Raw genomic sequence first — 21,546 nt, 5'->3', positions numbered from 1 at the left:
ATCACCCTGTCACTTTTATATATTATTTTTTCTACTGAATTTTTAACCTTTTCATTCAAAACAAATGCTACTCCATTCCCCCCCCCCATGTTCTACAGGAATATGTATATGTATATGGATATGGTTTGTAAAATCAAGTGCAAGACAATGTTGACACCGTTTTCTTCAAATTTCCTTGCACTAAACCTGATATCAAAATTGGAGATATTAAAATTAGTTCTTTTCCTTATATGATACATTGAAATAAAGCCCCCTGCAAGTATTCAGGATCCCAACTAAACATAACTGCTGTAAAATTTAGTATGAAAATGAGCAATAAAAACCATAACTTTTTTCTATGGAACTACCTTCACCCATTTGCTTCTCCTTTCCATAATCTTAAATCATGGAATGCATCATTTTCCTCCTTAACTCCTGCACTCATGTATAGACGACCATAGCAAATTACTTCTCACTATATAAAAAAGCTCATTCTATGCCATCCTCAAATCTTTTGCCAGTAAGAAATCAGAACTGAATAGTTTGGACAGTATCAAGTGCTGCCCACAACTTGTGCCCCAAATTAACACTCATCCTATATCATTTTTTCAATCTCTCCTACTCTGACATTTACCCTACAGTATGGAAGTATGAAGTGTGACAATTTAATTCCCGGAATGGCCATGTAGTGTTGAAATCGTTTGTACATCTTTTTAACTAATGCGCATGTAAACTTCAAGCCGATATCAGCATTTGCTAGTTGGCTATTGCACAAACAATAGAGATCTTCGTGTAAACTGTTATGTAAAAATGTGTGAACAAAATTTGGAGCAGCATGTTAGCATCAAATTTTTTGTGAAAATTGGCAAAACTGCTACTGAAACATTGGAGCTGTTGAAAGTGGTTTCTGGCCAAAGAATCAATTACTGAATTAAGTCATCCTGTTTATTCACCTGGCTTAGCTCCCTGTGATTTCTAGCTGTTTCCAAAATTGAAGACTGCACTAAGAGGACAAAGCTTTTCTGACATTGCTGATATTCAGCATAATGTGATAAAGGAACTCAAGAGTATTTTGGAAAAATAATTCCAGGCCTGTTTCCAAAAATGGAAACACCATCTTAACCAATGTATAAATGCAGGAGGGGACTACTTCAAAGATGACAGTAGCCACTAATGTATAGTTCCAAACATAGATTTTTTACAGCTGCCTTCCGGGAATTAAATTATCACACCTCGTAAGTTTATATTCAATCTTAATCCATAATTCCAGGGTAATTGATCATGTCAACTACCTTCCATCCTTTGTAATTGTGTCTCTGGTTGCTCACTCCTTTTTCTATATGTCTTATAGATGGCTTCCGGTTTTCAGATTTCTCTACCAGAATATTCATGGGATCTGTATTTTCACTCTCATTTATGTACCTCAAATCCTATCCATAGCTTGGTGATGGTAGTGTACTCCATTCTTCTTATTTGACAAAACTTGTATCGCACCATTATTAGAAGCTTCAAGATTTTTTTCTAAGCCTTAAATTCCAATCTGTTTTTGCTGTTCTTCAATGTGCCAGGGATTGACCTCTTGTGAACTTCAGTGTTGCCAAAACTCAATCCTATGTTATTTCTCTAAGAGTGGAAAGATTCATCTTTTCCTCTTATGTTTGATAACACCCAGATTTCCATACATGATCAGATTTCTCCTCTTGGGCTAACCTTTAACTCTAATATGTGGTACAAACACATCTCAGCCACTGCTTTTTCAGTATTTAAAAAAAAAGAAAAAGAAAGCTTTTCACCTAGTAGATAACACTATCTAAATCTCAAATCCACCTAACCTTGGAATATTGCTCACACATTTAGGATGATGCATCAAAAATATCAATAAAAATGCTTGATGCTATGAAGAGGAGTACAGTCTTAAGAATTAATAAACTGTGACCATCCCATTCTCAAAGATGTACTGTTTCTGCCTTCTGTCTTTTCTGTAGGTATTTTCATGAATGATGTTCTGCTACACCATTCTTCACTGTCTTTTAAGACTAAGAGCACAAGGAGTTCCTGGTCAACATCCATTTATCGTCCAGCTTCAAATTTCCCAATTTCTCTTCTTTTTTCAATAAATTCCTACTGTCCTCTTCATTTCTTGCTTATTACACTGTACTGATATGCTGTATGATTTTTCAGCCATTTATATAGTGTTAACACACACACACATATAAATATACATTGCTTTTCCCAGGATTGGAGTGACATGATTATTCTTATTCGGAACTCTCTTAATTGGGATATTGAGATAGACTGCCTTTATGTTCCTTAAATTATATGAATCTTCAAAAAGGCTGTTAACCTATTGTACATTTAGTGTAATAAGTTTACAGCCTATTAACAGGAATATTTTCTTAAATATTTTACTGAATATACAATAGCATTTTGTAATCAGGAAATTCTGCTCTGGAGACTGAACACGGAACTTTTCAAACTACTTCATGCTTCCAGTAAGCAGGGTGGTAGCTTCACACTAGATGGCATTCATCATAATTCATTTACCCACTGATTGATGTCCTGTGCAAGAGTTATTTTACATTAGATTGCTGCATGTTGAGGAAGAAATGTTTGCTTAGCAGTAATGATATTTTGAAGTGATTCAACATTAAATTGGAAATGCTTTGCAGAAAACTGCATCCCAAACTAAATGGAATTGCATATACCCAAAAATTTAAAACAAAGCTTTATGGTATACTTTTCTTTAAGTTGGGTTCTCATTTATATATATATTTCAGTTTAAAAAGTAGATATAAGAAGAGAAAGCACATCAGTTGGAGTATATGATGTGCTGATATTGTTGTGCAGTATTCAGTTGCAGTTCAAGACAGTTTCTTTGTAAAAATGAAATTGAGATTATGTTTAAAAATTATTTTTGCAACTGTTTCATTATTGAAGGTACAGATATGTTTATTAAGAAGTAAATGATAAATAGATGAGTTATAAACTTTGGAACTGTGACTTGTCTAACCTTTTACACTTGGAAGCAAGTTGTATTTATACTTGAGAATTTTAAGGACTTATTTTATATCTGCTTTTTTGAAGTATGAATTGCTTAGTGAATGTGAAATGATGCTTTCCATCTATTGTTAATTTGTAACTATAATGTTAATATGTTTCTTTTAAGTGAGAATTTGGGATATTCGACCATTTGCTCCTCAGGAAAGGTGCGTCAAGTTAATTCAGGGTCATCAACATAATTTTGAGAAGGTAAATTTAATTTCTGATTAGTTTTAAATCTGTTTTTCTGCTTGCTTTCCATACTAATATATAAATCATTTAGGCTAAAATTGTAATCAACTCCTGCTTTAATGAGAAGTTGGGAGGATTACAGATCATGAAACGATACACCTTGTCTCTTTGCTCTTCCAAAATACATTTGAGTAATCAGTGTAATTATGATTCAGTTGGTTTATATTTCTTCTGGCAAGAAAGTCATGATATGTCTGCTTCTTCTGTGCATTAATTACCAGTGCACAGAAGGAGCAGACACATCATGACTTTCTTGCCAGAAGAAATATAACCAACTGAATCATAATTACATAATTACATCAGATGTAGTTAGCACTATGCCATATTTTAGTGTTCAAAAGAAGTCAAGCATCACTCCTCTAATGGAATGACTTTTTTTGTGTGCCGGTTGCCAGGACAGTGCCTGTCTGCTTCTTCACTAAAATATATTGTGCTTACTAGCTGAAAAATAAATAAATTCAATTTTTTTATGCTATGAATTTTAATGTTAAAGAGAGATTCTGGTAGTCTCACATTACTTTGGCCTCTGCTTCAGCAAGATGGGCAGTCCTGAATGGCCCAGCCAGGATTGTTTGGCTAGTGGGTTTGCCTGCAAGGGTCAATGGTGTTGCAGTGTCTCCTTCCCCATGGTCTGGGGACAGGGCCTAATACTTGCCATGGTACTGGTATTGCATCCAGGGTAGCCCTGGTGTTACACTCCTTGGTGCATTACAATGCAGTCATTTCTTGCCAGAGAGTAGGCATCCAAGTGTGGCTTTGCTGCTGAAATACTCCTTTTGAGTATGAGTAATTTTTCATCAAGTTTATCAAGGGCTCTTAACAAGCACCAACCATCCAATCATTGCAACATCAGCTGAAAACAAAATCAAGAAATAAAAAAATATCCGAGACTGTAGTAAACATATCAACATTTTTAACATTACACTCAACTGAAGAATGTCCACTCAGGTAAATGTCACTCCTCCTTTCTTCATTCAGAAGGATTTTGGAAGGGTTGACTGGATCTTCATCTTCAAGGAACATTCTTAAAATAATAACACAGACGCAATCAGAACAACTTGTTTGTGACATCCATTGGGGGTATACTAATCATAGTTATGCTCTACAACACTTTGAATTATTCTCGAGGAATAATATTGGAGTGGGACCTCCTCGATGTTTCATTTGAAGAGATCTGCTCTGAATTGAAAGACCAAGGAGTGACAGCCATAAGGAGAATCCTCATATATACGAATGGATAGTGATTCTCACCAGGAATATCATCCTTACTTTCAGTACAACTAACCAACCATTTGTGAAAGCAGGATACCTCAACTACCCTGTCAGACTTTACATCCTGGATCCTTTGCACTGCTTTAAATGTCAGAAGTCTTTCTCAAACTTCTGACATTCCTCTGCAATTTGTGCATGATGTGGCAGTAAGGATCATAAAAACAAAGGCTGTAAGAGCAAAATACCAAAATTTTCTAATTATGAGGGAAATCACTCGGCATATTCCTGAGCACGACAAAGGTGGAAGGATGAAAAGAGGATCCAAAAATAAAATCCAAGTAATGCTTGATTTTTGTGGTAAAGCCTTTTATGCTGAGAAAGTGTCAGCAGGGACCTTAATGTGTATGTCAATCCTGCCTTCTCATAACTGCAATAATCCCTGAATGGTATGCTTGCTGTCGCTTTAGAATGTATCAGAGAGAAAAATCAATATGAGCTCACTCCTCAGGACATGCCATAAATGTTCCCTTAATATATATATATATTTAATTATTTTTTATTTTTTAAATATTATTCATTAATGCTAAAAAAATTGTAATAATAAGGTATGAATTAATGTGGCGTTTGCTGCTGAATTTGAGTGAGTCTCTCAGCAGCAGGTGAGTATGCTGTAACTTTCATCTTTAAACTTGCTGAGAGACTCATGTTGTTCAGACAGTATCTTGATTTATTTTTAATATAGTTCATGTTTTGTTTGCAGAAATACATCAAACCAAAAACTGAGAGAATTCCAAATGCATTATTTTCAAATTTATATACATGTTCAGTAAGCCACTCTACACATAGAACACAATTTGGTTGCATTGAGCACAGTTATTGTGTTCAATGCAACCAAATTATTATAGTTAAAACAGAAACAAATTATTTTGTTTCTGTTTTAACTATTTCATTCTCATTACTTGCTGCAATGAGTACATGTGCTCTGCTCTCGATGTGCAGCAAGCTAAACTGAGAAGTGTTTGTAGAGTGCACTTGTCATACATGTAGGCTAAAAGTTAGAGAGCCAAGATTACCTGTTCAAAGCCCCCTCACGTGCTTGTGAGCCATGCATTACTGATCCCTGCCTTAAATGAAAATTCACTAATTAAAAAAATAATGGAACATGCATCAAAGAAAATCAAGAACATGCCTCTTGATCTAGTAACTGATAAGATGGATATCTCTGCTTCCCTGCAAGAAGATAAAACATTAATATACCTAGTGCCCTAGCAGGTGTCCAGTTTGATGGCATCTTCCTGATGAAAAAGAAATTATGGACACTGGCCATCCACAATTCTCCAAAAAGAAAAAAATCAAGTGCCAGTGAAATCAAACCTTCACAACATTGGAAGTCAGATGTCATTACCAAAAATAAATAATGAAAACATTTCTACAATGGAAATATTGTGGATTCTGAGAAAATATCGATGTCAAGGATCTCTTGCAGACGTATAAACCAATACGCTTTTACCATGATATCATTATTACTTAAAACAAATGTATGATGAAACCTGTGAAACATCCATGACTATACCAAAATGCATACCAGAATCTAAATATGGAATGCATTTACGTGAAATGGCAAACTTATGACCTCTTGCTAGAACATTTAATTCATCTTCTGTTAGTGGACAGCTAGATTAAGTTTGCCATTTCACCTAAATGCATTCCATATTTCGATTTTATACACAACATTGAAAGAAACATCGGCCATCTGTCCATTATTAAAGCCAATAGACTACGTTTTGAAATTGCAAATATAATATATGATGCCAAACCTTTGGACTTGGATATCCCACCATCAGAATTGAAAGTTCTTACCGTCTTAAAATGTAATAGAAACATAAACATCACCAGAACCAAATACCAATACATATGACTGAAAAATTAATTTATTACTCTGAGATTGAAATACATACGCCCAATTTGATTATGATCCTAGAATAAGACAGCTCAAGAAACTAAATAAGTTACTAAATGAAACCACTTCCTTAGATCAAGAAAGAATTAAAAAACTCAGGACATAACATGCTAGGCCTCCTAGAATCTATGGTTTACCTAAACTTCACAAGAATAACGTTCTACTCAGACCCGTCGTGGATTCTATTAGCATCCCGTTGTACAAATTATCAAGATTTTTATCCAACCTTCTCCATCCTCTAGGCCACTCAGCCTCATCAATTAAAATTCCACAGAGTTTCATGCAAAAATAAAAGACATTCAACTGTTGGAAACTGATATGCTAATTAGCTTCGACATTGTTTCCCTCTTCACTAATACTCCCCATAAGGAAACAATAGACTTGCTAACTCAAAAATTTCCATCCGATATTGTTGAATTATTAAAATTCGTTATTATGTCTGGATACTTCACTTGGAAAGAGAAAATTTACAAGCAAGAGGAAGGAACAGCAATGGGATCTCTCTTATCACCAAACCTAGCCAACCTTTTTCTAGAACACCTTGAAGAAAAAATTTTCACGTTTAATCCTAAACCAAACATCTGGCTATGATATGTCGATGACATCTTTGCTGTCTGGGGTCATTCTGAACAAGAACTACATTTTTCTAGATAAAATCAACCTTCTTCATCCTCACATGAAATTCACACTAGAAAAAGAATTTCCACATGTTATCTCCTTTCTGGATATACACATCCAAAGAACAGAAGATGGTTTCATCTCCACTTCTGTGTATCGTAAGCCGATATTTTCAGGTTGCTACATTCACAATTCTTTGGCTCATCATCTATCTCAAAAATTTGGCATTATTAAATCATTAGTAACCAGAGCATACAGATTCTGCTCCTCTGAAGAAGCTTTAAACTAAGAATTGGAAATAATCAAAAATACAGCCATACAAAATGGATATGATCAAAAACTCAAAAAATCATCATTCACTTCCCCACACATCAACCTAGACAAGAACAAGCCCACAGGATTCTCATAGCTTATGTCAATGGCATCTCTGAACGTCTTTTAAAAATTATGAAGAAATATAAATTGGTTGCTACCCACAAACCAATCAACCAGATCTACAATTTGTTACCTTCTCTTAAAGACAAACTCTCACCTCTGATCCTACCTGGTGTGTATGAGGTCCCATGTTCCTGTAAATTGTCCTATTGTGGACAGATAGGTAGATCCATTAACAAAGCATTTCGGAACATCAAGACCATATTCGTCTTATCAAACCACAGAAATCTGGCCTCCTACAACATGAAATTGAAAACCTGAACCATAGGATCCATTGGAAAAAGAACAAACTACTACATAGATCTTTATATAAACATGAACATTTATATATCGGATGTGCTGAAGCCCTACATCACAGACCCAATTTGAACCATAATAACATTCTTACTATCCCTAAAGTCTGGGAAATTGTCATCCTAAATTCTGTAAAATAATTTTATATATGTTATCTCATTTTAATGTAATTATTTTTCCCCCAGATTACATTAAAATGAGATAACACATATAAAATTATTTTACAGAATCACCTACAGTTAGGGCACATGCTTACAATGGAATCCCTCTTTGCGTGCAGTAGAGTGTCAATTCTATAACACTCTACTGCACGCAAAGAGGAGTGTTGTTTGAATTAACTGTATTGAAGATGTCCTATGATACTTAGGACGAAATATTTACTTATTAAACAATCTTATTATTGGTTACATGCATATGTTTAGACTTAAAACTAAATTTTGAATTAAAGATTTGAAATGAGTGGAATTTTTAATATTAAGATGAAGTATGACCAGTAAGTTGGGTTAATGATTTAGCTAATTGTTTGGCTGACTTAAAAGAGGGAGAGTCAGTAACATCTGCTGTGGGATGGAGAGAGGATTATTGAGTTTATGAATTTTGGGCAATCCATATATCTGTGGGGAGAGGAGAGAACGTTTTGGGTTTTTTAACTGTTTCAGGAGGCCAAGAAATTACAATTTTAGAGGCCTTTTTAATGTTTTTTTCCCCCGAGAATTGGTGGAATCATAATCAAGAGGTTTATAACTAGTGCAATCTCTGAGCAACACATTGATTTTCTAATTATAATCACTACTATTGATGACCATAGTGGCATTACCTTTGTCAGCTCTTGTTATTATAATGTTATTTTCTTTGCATAATTTATAGAGAATATGCAACTGGCTGTTGGAGAGATTTTTTATTAGTGACACTTGTATAAGGATGTTAACAACCTCAAGCCTCATGTTATTGGCAAGTGGTATATGCCATGTTCTGTATGCAGCATGATATCCAACAATGGAACTTGAGGCAAAATTGTGGCTGAGGTCTCTTTGATGATAGGTCACTAATAACTGGAAGAGGCTGACTATATGGCTGAGAAACAGACTTACTAAAGTTGTCATACTTTTTGATGTATTTATCCTTAATTTTTTGAAATTCCTTATGGGCAGATTTTTCAGAAATATCAGAGAGAATACCCCATAGTTCAGCATTGAGAATAGAAAAGAGGTCAAATCGAGAGGTCTAATGCATTAATAATATATAAGTTACTATGAGTAGTGGTGATGTTTTCACAAAGTAATGCAAAGCTGTCATGTCTATAGATATGAAGAGCCTTATATGAATGGACACAGGTGGGTATTATTCCAGTGTCCCTGCACCTTTTTTAAGAAGGCTGGCTGATTAATTCCCTGGATAATCAGAGTTTCCACTTAAAATATTGTCTAGCTTTGATTGCTATTCTGACTTTATGAAGAATTAACAGTTTAGTATTATGTGCTCATTTAAACTCATAAAGTTTATTGGAAACCTAATAATAAAACCTAGAAGAACAGACTTTTCTTAGGATCATCAGCAAATTTGTTAAACCAGCCTAATTTTAATAAATATATATGTTAAACTTTCCAAGATTTGTGAACCTTTAATCCTTAGGCCTCCTGCCCAACAGCTAAGACTAGGTAACAGCACCCATAGAACTTTAGGTTTTTAGTCTATTTTCTTGCACTTATTGTTTTGAGTTCTTTTATGTGTGTTTATATAATTTTGAGATTGTATCCCTGACTATATCTCTGTGACAGACAAAATATAGGATCTAATAAACTTATATTTTGTTTCTCTGTGCTGTCTTCTTTCCATTAAACCATATAATGAGATAATTAGGTTCTAAGACATAATTTCCATTCTGCTGCCTTCCTAAAGTTCTTTCATAGTACATTTGCAAGGATATTGTGGAGGGTGAAGTCTCAAAAGCAATAATTTAAACCAATATCATATGATTTATTCTTGGCTCATTTCACAGAAACAGTATTAGGTTTTGAGATTAACAAAAGTTTTGCTGATGCATTCTCAGACTTTATATTGCGTTTTCGAGATTATGTATATACATTAGGGTTACTGCCAATCTTGCATTCTTTATTCTTGCCTATTTATTGCTATCTGAGTATCACTTCCAGATATTATTAGTGAAATCTGGTAGTGAGAAGTATGACTATAATATATGCATTAGGAATGATTTCTTTTAATTTGAATTAAGTTTATAATGAATAAAAAATAGAAAAATATCCTTTAATCAGACCCTTTGATTATAAAGCTTTTCTTATTAAATTTATGTTTGCTATGTTTATATTTTTAAAAATTAGTATAGCAGTATGTTTTTAATGTTTGCAGAATTTACTTCGATGTTCCTGGTCTGCAGATGGTAGCAAAGTGTCAGCAGGTTCTGCAGATCGGTTTGTGTATATTTGGGATACAACTACTAGGAGGATACTTTACAAGTTGCCAGGACATAATGGTTCAGTAAATGAAGTAGACTTCCATCCTAGGGAATCAATAAGTGAGTATTCTTATTTTTATATATATATACTAAGGGGGCTCTGACGCCCGGACGGGTAGGCCGGTTCTCCTTGAATTCTGATGACTCGAAAGGGAGGGTTCCCCCCTTGGCGCCTATGCCACCCAATCCCCCGTGTTCCAGACTGGTAGGTAGGTTCTCTTGAATTCTGATGACTCGAATTTTGAAAACTCGAAAAGGGGGGGGTCCGCCCCCTGGCACCTACAGTTCCTAACCCTGAGTTCAGGACTAGTAGGCCAGTTCTTCTTGAATTCTGATGACTCGAATTTTGAAGACTCGGAGAGGGGGGACCTCCCCCCTGGTGCATACGGCGCCCAACCCCCCTGAGTTCCAGACTGGTAGGCCTGTTCTCCTTGAATTCTGATGACTTGAATTTTGAAGACTCGACACTCAGGGTAGCCCTGAGTTTCAAAACATTTCAAATGACTTGACAAAAAATGTGACACAAAAACGTTACAAAAAAAGGCTTATCATTTTATATTATACAGTAGATATATATATATATGCTATTTGATAATTATCATACTTAAGTGATAATTATATTATACTGTAAAATAATAACCTCCTTTACTATCAGAGTGACAAACAGTAACATGCTGTTTTCTGTTAAGTTATTTCTCAAGAATAAAGTGGTATTATATTAAAATTACATTTGATTCTAAATATCTGGATTATATTAGATAATAAAATGCATCTAGGTTACACTCACATGTGAAACCTCTGAATTTTTATTTTGCTCCATCTCAGTTAAGTCTGTTTTGAAAGGGTGCTGTTTTGAATTTTTTTGGTTAGAGATATTACCAAAACTCATAATATGTTTTGTATATATTTCGACCCATCTAGTTTACACATGAGACACTTTTCATCTACTACCTGTGTTTTTTTGTTTTTTTTTATTCTTCCTAATTTTTGTGAAATATTATCTTAAATTACATACTAGCTACATTGCTTTTTGCTCCTTGGTCCAGTTTCAGTATTTTTGTTAAACATTACATTTCAGATTATTCTGGTGCACTTTTCAGAAGACATGTTTCACAAGTTTCATGAAACTTCAGTAAGCCACAATATGCCAAGTTCCCAAACTGGGGCATCGAGACCCAATGCCAGGCTTGGTGGAAAAAAGCTATTAGCAAGCCCCCAAAATAAATAAATAAAACAATTATTTTTATACTTCCCTGTTTTATTAATACCAAACAAATTAATAAACAATATCAGCCTAGAAGAATCAAAAAAGAAATTGCACACACAAAACTTATAATAATATAATATAAACAGTTAATATTTCTTTCTTACAAAAGACTTTTGACAACTTTACTATATAACAAATAATTGCATTTATATTAGACCTTTTCTGGCTTTTTTACTTGTGAACATTTGAATAATATGATCAAAGTCTGTCTGGCTAACATTGTTTCAATAGCCGAAGTACCTAGACTATTGAGACGATTTTGGCACATAGTAGATCTTAACACATTCTTAATTCTTGCCAATACACTGAATGATCTTTTTGGCATGGGCCCCAATTACAGATAGTATGCAAAATATTCTGAGAGCAATGCAAATATTAGGAAACACTGTTTCAATGTGTAATTCTTTTATTTTATTTAATAGCTCAAGGGATAACAATTGATTCTCACCAAAAGTAGCTGTGTGTATGGTTTGTAAATGGATTTTTTCACCAGCAATTTGTTTGGAAATATCTCAGTTATATTTGTTGCTATAATTTTAGCATCCTGTTTTAATTTGTTGTCATCGACTGTTAGTAATGCCATAAAAATCCAAATGAACTGTAAATTTCATTTACAGCACTATATCAGCAGGTCAAATTTCCAATAACGAAATCTAGAATTTTGTAACTGCAGTTACCACATCTTTTATGCCTGATCTCTTTCTTAGTTCCATGTTTCTAACATGTTCCATTTTGCTGATATTCCAAATCCTACATTCTATTGCACACTGAGTTATTCTGAGAGTCTAGTGTTGGAAAAAATAGACAAAAAAACACTACACAAATACAACATCAAAACCACCTTCAAACCCCAACAAAATTAAGACACCTACTCAGTTCTTCCAAAGATCCTCTTCCACACCTAGCTCACCCAGGGGTTTACAAAATACAATGCACATGTAACCTACCATACATAGGGGAAACAGGGTGAACCATCCTAATTAGGAAGCACGAATACAAACGACACATTAAATACCTCCATTTTGGAACAACCAGCCTTTCAAACCACGCACTCCAGACATACCAAAGAATTGATTGGAAAGGTTCCAAGTCTCTACCCCCACCTAAACCTGGTTTGAGAGGAAATTTAAAGAAGCATGTGAAATACTCAAACATAATCCTAACCTGAGCAAAAATGACAGTCTAACCATTCCAAGAATGTGGAGGATCCATTTGCAACCATTATAGCAACCAGAACAAGCCAAAGAAAAATCTCAATACGAGAAGACTTGAAGTGTTTTTTGTTGTTAAACATTCAATAACAACCTGAACTGTACAATCCAGAAGAAAATCTTAGTACAGGAGGACTTTAGCATTTTTTTATATATATATATACCACTAGAGGTCAAGCTAAGAAAAAGATCAGTTAACAGCGTAGATTCAATTTACCTTTTGTAGAGTGCAAAAGCATGTAGCTTGTTTTCATATACATGTGTATTTTTCCGATGATGACCTCAATACAGGGGTCGCAATGTCATTTGTTATTTTATTAATAATAAGTAAAATAATCATTTCAACACGTTTTGTGTCCCTAAATTCGTAAATACGAATAAGGATATGTAGTTTATCACCATCTATGCTTATTCCTGCAATTAGGTCTATTTTTTCAGAATGTATTCTAAAGTGCTGGTAAATAGATTTGGGGAGATCACATCTCCTCGTTGGACCCCTCTTTATATATATATTTATAGGTTGATCAAATAGGGTTATTTGTGTGGTCTGATTTTTGTTAATTTCTTTTATTATGTGGATGTAAGTAGGGTCCACATTTATTTCCAGTAAGGCACTGATGACTGTATTGTGTTCTATGGTATCAAATGCTTTTTTAAAATCAATAGAGAGATCTGGTATTTCTCTGCATTTTGCTGTTAGTTGTGAAATGACCTGGATATGATCTGTTGTGGAGAAGCCTCTTCTGAATCCTGCCTGCTCTCTACTGGAGTTGTCTTCGAGAGTGTTTTGAATTCTGTTCAGTAGTACTCTGTTCATGATTTTATATATATGAAAGCGTAAACAGATTGGACGATAGTTTTTTATGTCCTCCTTGTTCCCTTTTTTGAATAGAAATATGGTTTTTGAGGTCTTCCATTCCTCTGGAATCTTTCTTTCTTTGAAGTACCACGTGAATCTGGAAGCCAAGGCTTTGAAAATAATTGGTCCAGCTTGTTGGATTTCTTCAGCCTTAACATGATCAAGTCCTGAGGCTTTACCTTTACTCATTTTCTTAAGGGCATGTTCTATTTCTTCTGGAATTACATCTGGTATATTGTTTTGTTTTGGAATGATAGGTTCTGAGACTTGGCACTTAGTTGCAATTCAATATAAAGATCATTATAAAAATTCTGCACAATTTCTTCTATCCTTTTTCTATTAGTATGTTTTTCTCCATTTTGATTCTGTAAAGCAGATGGAATTGACTGTTTAAATTTAAGTCTTTCTCTATTTTTTTCAGGCTGGTTTTTGCCTGCACTGCTTCTCTTAGTTTTTGTATCCTGAGAGCTTTGTTGTCTTCTGGAATTCTTTTCCTTAGTAACTTACAGATAATTTTGTATTCTAGAAAATTTCCTTCAGATTTCTTCAGTTCTTTTCTCTTTTTCAGTAGTTCTATAGTTTGAGGTGAGAGTCGTTCTCTTTTCTTTTGTTTCACAGGAATTTCAGATTTTTTCTTGCACTCGTTGAATTTATTAATAAATTCAATATAGTCATCATTTATGTAACAGTTCTTAATAGTCCATTCAGTTCTCTTCTATGTACTTCCTGAACTTGTGGTAGTCTATTTGTTTGGGTTGTCTTTTGTGGTTTGATGTTGCCAAGATATGTTGTTCTTTTTTGTGATCTATTCTTATAATGGCTCTGAGGAGTGTGGTCAAAATCTATGTTGAAGTATGTTTTGCCTATTGTACCAACATTTTGTACCAGTCTTTTATGGTCTGTTAAAATGTAGTCGATTTCATTTTGTCTCTCTCCATTCGGTGATTGCCAAGTTCATCTTCTTCCTGGGTGTTTGTTGAAAAAAGTGCTCACGATAAAGAGTTGTTCAGCTGCAGCAAATCCATCTAATCTCTCTCTCTCTCTCCTCTTCTATTTCTTTTTCCCAGGCCATTTGGACCTTGAAACTTTTCATTTTCTTTTCCACATCCTATTTTGCATTAAAGTCACCACCAACAAATGTGTATGTTGACTTGTAATTTAATGCTTGTTCAGATTCATGTAAAAATTTTCTATTTCTTGATTATCAGCTACAGATGTTGGAGCATATCAGGATATTAATTTTATTGTTATATTGTTCTCTGTTCCAATTAGGAGTACACCTATTCTTTCAGATATGATGTAACAAGAAAGGATTGACTTGGTGAGCTTAGATTTAACAATGAAGCCCACTCTGCCTTGTTTGCCATTGTTTGAGGATGCTCTCAGGAGTATCTGTGAGCCGTTGTACCATCTTGCTGTCAGTTCTTTCAATCTTTTTGTTTCATTCACTAGCAGGATATCTAAGTTGATATTGGTTAGTTCTTTGATTAATAAATCTATTTTGTAGTCTCTTGCTAAAGTTCGAGTATTGAGGGTACCGATTGCCATTTTCATAGATTTAAGAGGTGGCCTATTTTCATCTGCGAGATTCTTAGCAGCCCCTGTAGAAAGGTGAGTGTGGGCTGTGCAGGACTCGAGGCTGTTTCTGTTGTTGCAGTAGTGGCATCATTGCTGTAGTTGCATATACACTTCTGACCAGGGTTCTGAAGTGTTATAGTCTCTTACAAATGAACAAACTATACACTGACCAAAGTCTGAACATACCCTTGCTGTGAACAACTCCAGGCACTCGTGCTGCTGGGGAAAGTAGGGAAAGCATTTCAGTGAGTAACCAAGAATGCTATTTATTGCAATCCTTAGCACACTAAAAATAGACAATTAGATAAATGCTACCGGGTATTTAAAATTATATATTTTGAATTCTCTCGGTAAATTGTCAATTGTTTAAGAATAGTCGAATGTTTTCAAGCAATGCTATATTAAAAGATTATATTAATATATCATCATCATCATCAAATTCCTGACATGTACCCTCAAGGGATGTACAGGATATGATAGTACTACATGAAAAATTTACATCATTACTAACTTCCTATTTACAATTTTCCTCCAAATCAGTCTTTTACTTGTAAAGACTCTAACATTATCAGATCTTATATTTCTATCGTCTAAGGCACTTTATACCGTATCAATCCATCTATATCTTGGTCTTCCTCTGAGTCATTTTCCTGCCAACCTGGCAGAGAACACTTGTTTTGCTAATCTTTCCTCGCCCATTCTGTTCAAGTGACCATACCACCTGAGATTAGCTCTGCTCAGGTATTCCTGGATGCTGACAATGTCAAGTTCTTTCCTAATATCCTCATTTTTAATATGATATTGCCATCTGTTCGTGCCCCTAATCTTTCTCAGGACTGTCATATCTGCTGTCTCTAGTCTTTGATCAAGTATTTTACTTCTAAACCAGCTCTCAGATCCATAAGTTAAAACTGGTTTGAACACTGTCTTGTATACAGCTAATTTAGTGTTCCGACTAATTTCTCTCTTATTCCATATGAATTTATTCAATTGACTTCCCGCCATACCAGCTTTGCTGATTCTGTTGTCTATTTCCATATTTAACTTATCATCTTCACTAAAAATCGTGCCTAAGTAGTTGAAATGTTTTACTTGTTCCACAGGTTCCCTATTCAAAACACGGTTGACATTTTCAACGAGTCTACCTATTTTCATTGTCTTTGTCTTTTTATTGCTGACCTTCATACCATATCTATTACAGCAGTTATTCAATTTAGTCAGGGAATCTTGCAAACTTGTAGCGGATTTATTTAGAAGTATAACATCTTCCGCATAAAGCAAAGAGCTGACATTAACATCTCCAATTCTGATATCATGTTTAATACCATTTTCCTTCATAATGTGATCCATATAGATAATGAATAACAAAGGGGATAATGTACATCCTTGTCACACACCAGATTTAACATTAAACCATCTTCCTGTACTTCCTTCAATTCCAATTGCTGACTTACAACTCAAATAAAGACTAAGTATTGCTTGATATGATGCCCCATTGACACCATATAACTGTATTGTATTGAATAGCTTCTCTCTTGGCACCTTGTCATATACTTTTTCCAGATCTACAAAACTTAACTACAGATCTTTGTTATATTCCTGTGCTTTCTCAACCAGTTGTCATAAAGTGAAGATCTGATCCTGACAGTCTCTATTTGGCGTGAATCCAGCTTGTTCTTCACCAAGCTTTTCTTCCACAATTCTTCTCAACCGTTTCTCAAGTATACTGGCATAAATCTTGCCCAAAACACTCAGTAGGGAAATACCTCTGTAATTCTCACATTCAGTTTTATTTCACTTTTTATATATGGGTACTATTACAGCTCTCCTCCAATCATCGGGAATTCGTCCCTCTGTCTAGGCTTTCTGAACTATTCAGTGCAGCCACTGTAAGACTTTATACCACCATACTTCAGCATTTCTGGTCGAATATCATCTACTCCTGTTGCCTTTCCACATTTCAAGCCTTTGATGGCTTTTTCTACTTCAAGTATGTATTCCTGACCGTATGCCTGTTGAGTGTTTTTTACCACTGTGCTATCACTGATTGTTTTATTTAGCAATTTTTCGAAGTAATTACTCCATACTTCAAGGATATCTTTTTCTCCCATTTTCATGTCACCTTTATCATCTCTAATTCCTTTTACAGGCACTACAGCACTCTTTCCTCCATTTCTAAGCTTCTTCAACAACCTCCAGAATATCTTATCACCTTGATATTTATTTTCAATTTTTTTACCAAAGTCCTCCCATGACTTTTGTTTAGCTAGTTTTACACAGTGTTTAGCCTTCTTACATTATCAATAATATATTATTATATATAATAATATGTATAATAATTATAATAACTTGACCCTTAGAAGTTATGGACCTGGGGAATTCCCCCTCCTTTCTCAATGCACCTGTTCCAAAAAACCACCAGTAAGTGAAACAAAACAAAAATTTGTAGTTCTGTTTTGTTTGTTTTTGCCCTAAATGTGCATATATGACATTATTTTTTAGAAGTAAATGAATTTAATTAAGGAAAAACATCATGCCAAGTTTTTCAGAACTATTGCAGACTTTTGGTACTCTATATATGGTGCTGCAACTGTATAACACCATTTGGCTGAAGTGCTTGTATTGAAGATTAAAGCATACCTACACTCAATATCAGGTGGATTTATGCTGAGCTTCATTGAGGTTATAGAAGTAACCAGATATATTTACACTTTCATATTAGTGCGCCTGTTGTCCATGTGTGATATCTTCAGGCCAAAGCACTAAATACTAGATATATATGGAATGTGGGTGTCAGATGCAGAAGAAACTGTTCAATTGAAACACAGCAGGCAAAAAAATAAGAGCATAGGAGTGGAAAGAATGTAGCACTTCTATTGCACAAGGGTGTTGCAAAGACTATGTCTATTACTTATCAGTATCTATGGAGTAGTTGTTACAAAGATTTTATAAAAGTAGGTAAGAGTTTGATCGCAAAGACATCATCAACGTATCTAAGCCAGACGTTGGGTTTTAAAGGAGAGGAATGTAGAGCATGTTGCTCAAAATGTTCCATATAAAAGTTAGCAATGTGTGTGTGTGGGGGGGGAGGATAATGGTGAGCCCATGGCTGTGCCTTCTTTTTGTAGGTATAAAGCATTTTGCAATACAAAATAACCAGAGTGTAATACACTGCAATCCTGAAGCTGCTCTTTCTTCTTTTAATGATGAATACTATTAAATCATATATGTTATTAAAGAAAGATTTGCAATTAAGTTGTTGTAGCACTTACTGTTAGATAATAATAATAATAATAATAATAATAACAGTTTGCATTCATTCTGTAAATGTTTTCAAATCTGGATACCAAAGTTTTATAATCCATCATCATACCTGAGCAAACTTTGCTAAATAACATATTTATATTCATTTGATACATCTCTGCTGCTTACTTTAAGCATATGAATAAAAATGAAAAACAACAAGAAAAGAAAAGTAATGAAAATATACAAAAATAATCGGAATTTTTTTCACATATTACATTCATCACCCAACAGCTACATTGAAAATTATATAAAATTTGCAAAAAATTGAGGTACCATCTTTTCCATTTGTCAATGTGCCTTTTTTGTATTTTTAATGACCATATTTTATTTGCATATTTTTTATGTGTATATTTTTTAACAAATATCTTTCATTTACTTATCTTTGCAGTTTTATCCTGCTCAAGTGATAAACAGATCTATTTGGGTGAGATAGAATAGACCTGTTGAAGAGAGATGGAAATTTTCCTTTTCTGTTCTGTATTATTTCAGTTTCACATAATGAAAAACATAGATGCAATCCCTCATATTTATTGATGTGTATATTTTATGTTCAAACGCTGGATAGATATGCATAGTGATTAGATAACTTCCAAAATATAAAATTTAGTGATTAACAAAGAAAATTGCTTAAAGTTTTCAGCTATAAATTTATGATTCTCCTGTGAATCTTTGATTGGCTAGATGTTCTTAACCAAATTATGAACAGGAATATGGTTTTTATCTAATCACTTTGACCTGTAGTAAACTAAATTGTCAGTCATGTAAAATGTCGGCCATATTTTTAATCATAATTCTCATCATGTAAATAAAATTTTTTCTTAAATTGTTAAGTAAATTGTTGCATTAAACATTATTAGAACTTTGGTCTTCATAAACAATATGAAGCTTACCTTTAGCCTTCTAAAACTATCATGCAAAAGTATTATGTTACACATGCACTTACAATACATGAATCAATAATACAATTAGTAATGCTTCAGAAATGCATTATTCCATGAAGATTAATTTCTGTTTATTCTCTCATTTAACAAAAATATCATCATCATCAAATTCCTGACATGTACCCTCAAGGGGATGTACAGGATATGATAGTACTACATGAAAAATTTACACCATTACTAACTTTCTATCTACAATTTTCCTCCAAATCAGTCTATTACTTGTCAAGACTCCAATATTATCATTATCAGATCTTATATTTCTGTTGTCTAAGGCACATTGTACCGTATCAAATCCACCTAAATCTTGATCTTCCTCTGGGTCGTTTTCCTGCCAACCTGGCAGAGAACACTTGTTTTGCTAATCTTTAACAAAAATATTTTAAGTTAAAAACAAATCTCTATCCTCTGACTCCTTTTATTCCCCAAAGAGAATAGGTGAGGCTATTCAAGCATAACTGACTTTCTGAATATTAATGGAGAGCTAATCTCCATCCAAAGATTCCGCTGATAGATGGCTCGAGACATCCAGAAAGGCAAGCATGGCAGACAGCCACCAACCATCTTATGGTCCCTAATATATTTTCTTAAATAATGTGAGGTGGTTGATAGTAAGTTGCAGGGTGAAAACCCAAGTTTCTCAGAGGAAACCACCATAGTTACCTACCATCAGCTAACTCAGCAACTGGCTATAATGCCTGAAATTAAGTGTAGAAAAAGTTCCTGTTGTCAGCAACTAGAATTGAACTTATATAACATCTTTCTTCTAACCATCTAACAATGTGAAAGCAAACAATTTCCATAAGACAACACAGTTAAAACAATGTTACGAACAAAAATGATGGACTTACAGATGGATATCACAGTCTCAAAAATTTCAGAAATTTTTTCTCTGTAAAATTAGTATGCACATAGAAGTAATTTGAATGGTAAACTTTCTGTTCATTCAAATATCACAAATAAGGAAATTTATGAAGACTACTATCATATTGGAGTATGTTGAAATATAGGTTTTTAAGGAATGGACAATTAAGAGAGAGGGACATTGGAAATAAATTATTTAATGCGACCAGAATTTTCGGTCTTGTTTCAAAACCATTATCAGTACTTACAGATAAAGAGAAATAAATTGAAAATTATAGCATGTGCTGTATTTTAAATGCAGGAGAACTTAATCTGTAACCTTAGAATTGAGAGAAAATGATGCTGAAATTATTTTAAATAATTATTTTAAGAAATATTTTTTAAAAATTATTTAAAAAATAAAGGGGTTGCTTAAGGGTCAGAGCTAGATAACTGGGAGATCATCACATAGTCAATGCTCCACATTCCTTAAGAGGCTATGGTTTCTGACCTAATGTCTGATCATCATCTTCATTGTGATGTGTCCTTTTAGTTGTATCTGCCTCAATACTTGAAAGAACAAGGAAGGATTGGCAATTTGGAACTTAGCTGACCAAATTACATTTTTGTTTGCTTTAAGCAAATAGTTTCTGATGGGAATATAACAAGGAATATGTATTTAAGTTTTATAGATCTGGAAAAAGCATACAAGGTGCTAAGACAAAAAAACTGTTCAGCATGCTACAATTATATGATATAAATGGGATGTTATATGGAACAATATATAATATATACTTAAGTCATAAGTAAGCAGTTAGAATTAAAGGAGGTATAGGAAAATATTTTGATGTAAAATCAACTGTATGATAAGGAAAGATGCACACTATCTCTTTTTTATAAGAGTGTATGATGGTCATACAAATACTATCATTTTAACTTGGAATATAATAAAATCTCCCATAAAAAATAACAAAAAAATTGTAAAATATAATAAAAACGTATCTGCTCTCCCCCCCCCCACCACAAAATAACACCTAAATTTCATCCAACAAAAAATACTTGTATCCATTCCACCAACATTCAGCATGCAAACATCAATGATGTACATCACATGATCTCCTTTTCCTAATGGAATCCCCATTGGCATCTTCCACGAGCACAGCCCAGCTCAACTGTTCCAACTTCATCTTGCAAACCACAAAAAAAGGGAGAAATGTGCTTGCATCAAATCTGATATCCTTTGCCAAAGGCCATCTAAGCTGGGGTCTCTACTGTTCTATCT

At 34.0% G+C, this 21,546-nt stretch overlaps 1 protein-coding gene across 1 annotated transcript in view; it reads left to right on the top strand.

Moving 5' to 3' along the window:
* The window catches only part of LOC150097515 (U5 small nuclear ribonucleoprotein 40 kDa protein-like), a 90,204-nt gene extending 70,899 nt beyond the window's left edge, over nucleotides 1–19,305 (top strand). Inside the window, exons 7-9 of the mRNA XM_090406880.1 lie at nucleotides 3,146–3,228; nucleotides 10,157–10,322; nucleotides 18,872–19,305. Coding sequence (XP_090263006.1) covers nucleotides 3,146–3,228; nucleotides 10,157–10,322; nucleotides 18,872–18,921 — 299 coding nt within the window. The 3' untranslated portion in view covers nucleotides 18,922–19,305. The remainder of the gene's footprint in view (nucleotides 1–3,145; nucleotides 3,229–10,156; nucleotides 10,323–18,871) is intronic.
* Nucleotides 19,306–21,546: the final 2,241 nt, after the last annotated feature.

Source organism: Typopeltis vanoorti, chromosome 17, assembly GCF_054136105.1.
Source record: "Typopeltis vanoorti isolate ZY-2024b chromosome 17, IOZ_Tvanoo_1.0, whole genome shotgun sequence".
Taxonomy (NCBI): Eukaryota; Metazoa; Arthropoda; class Arachnida; order Uropygi; family Thelyphonidae; genus Typopeltis; species Typopeltis vanoorti.
This window is presented reverse-complemented; position numbering and strand designations above follow the sequence as displayed.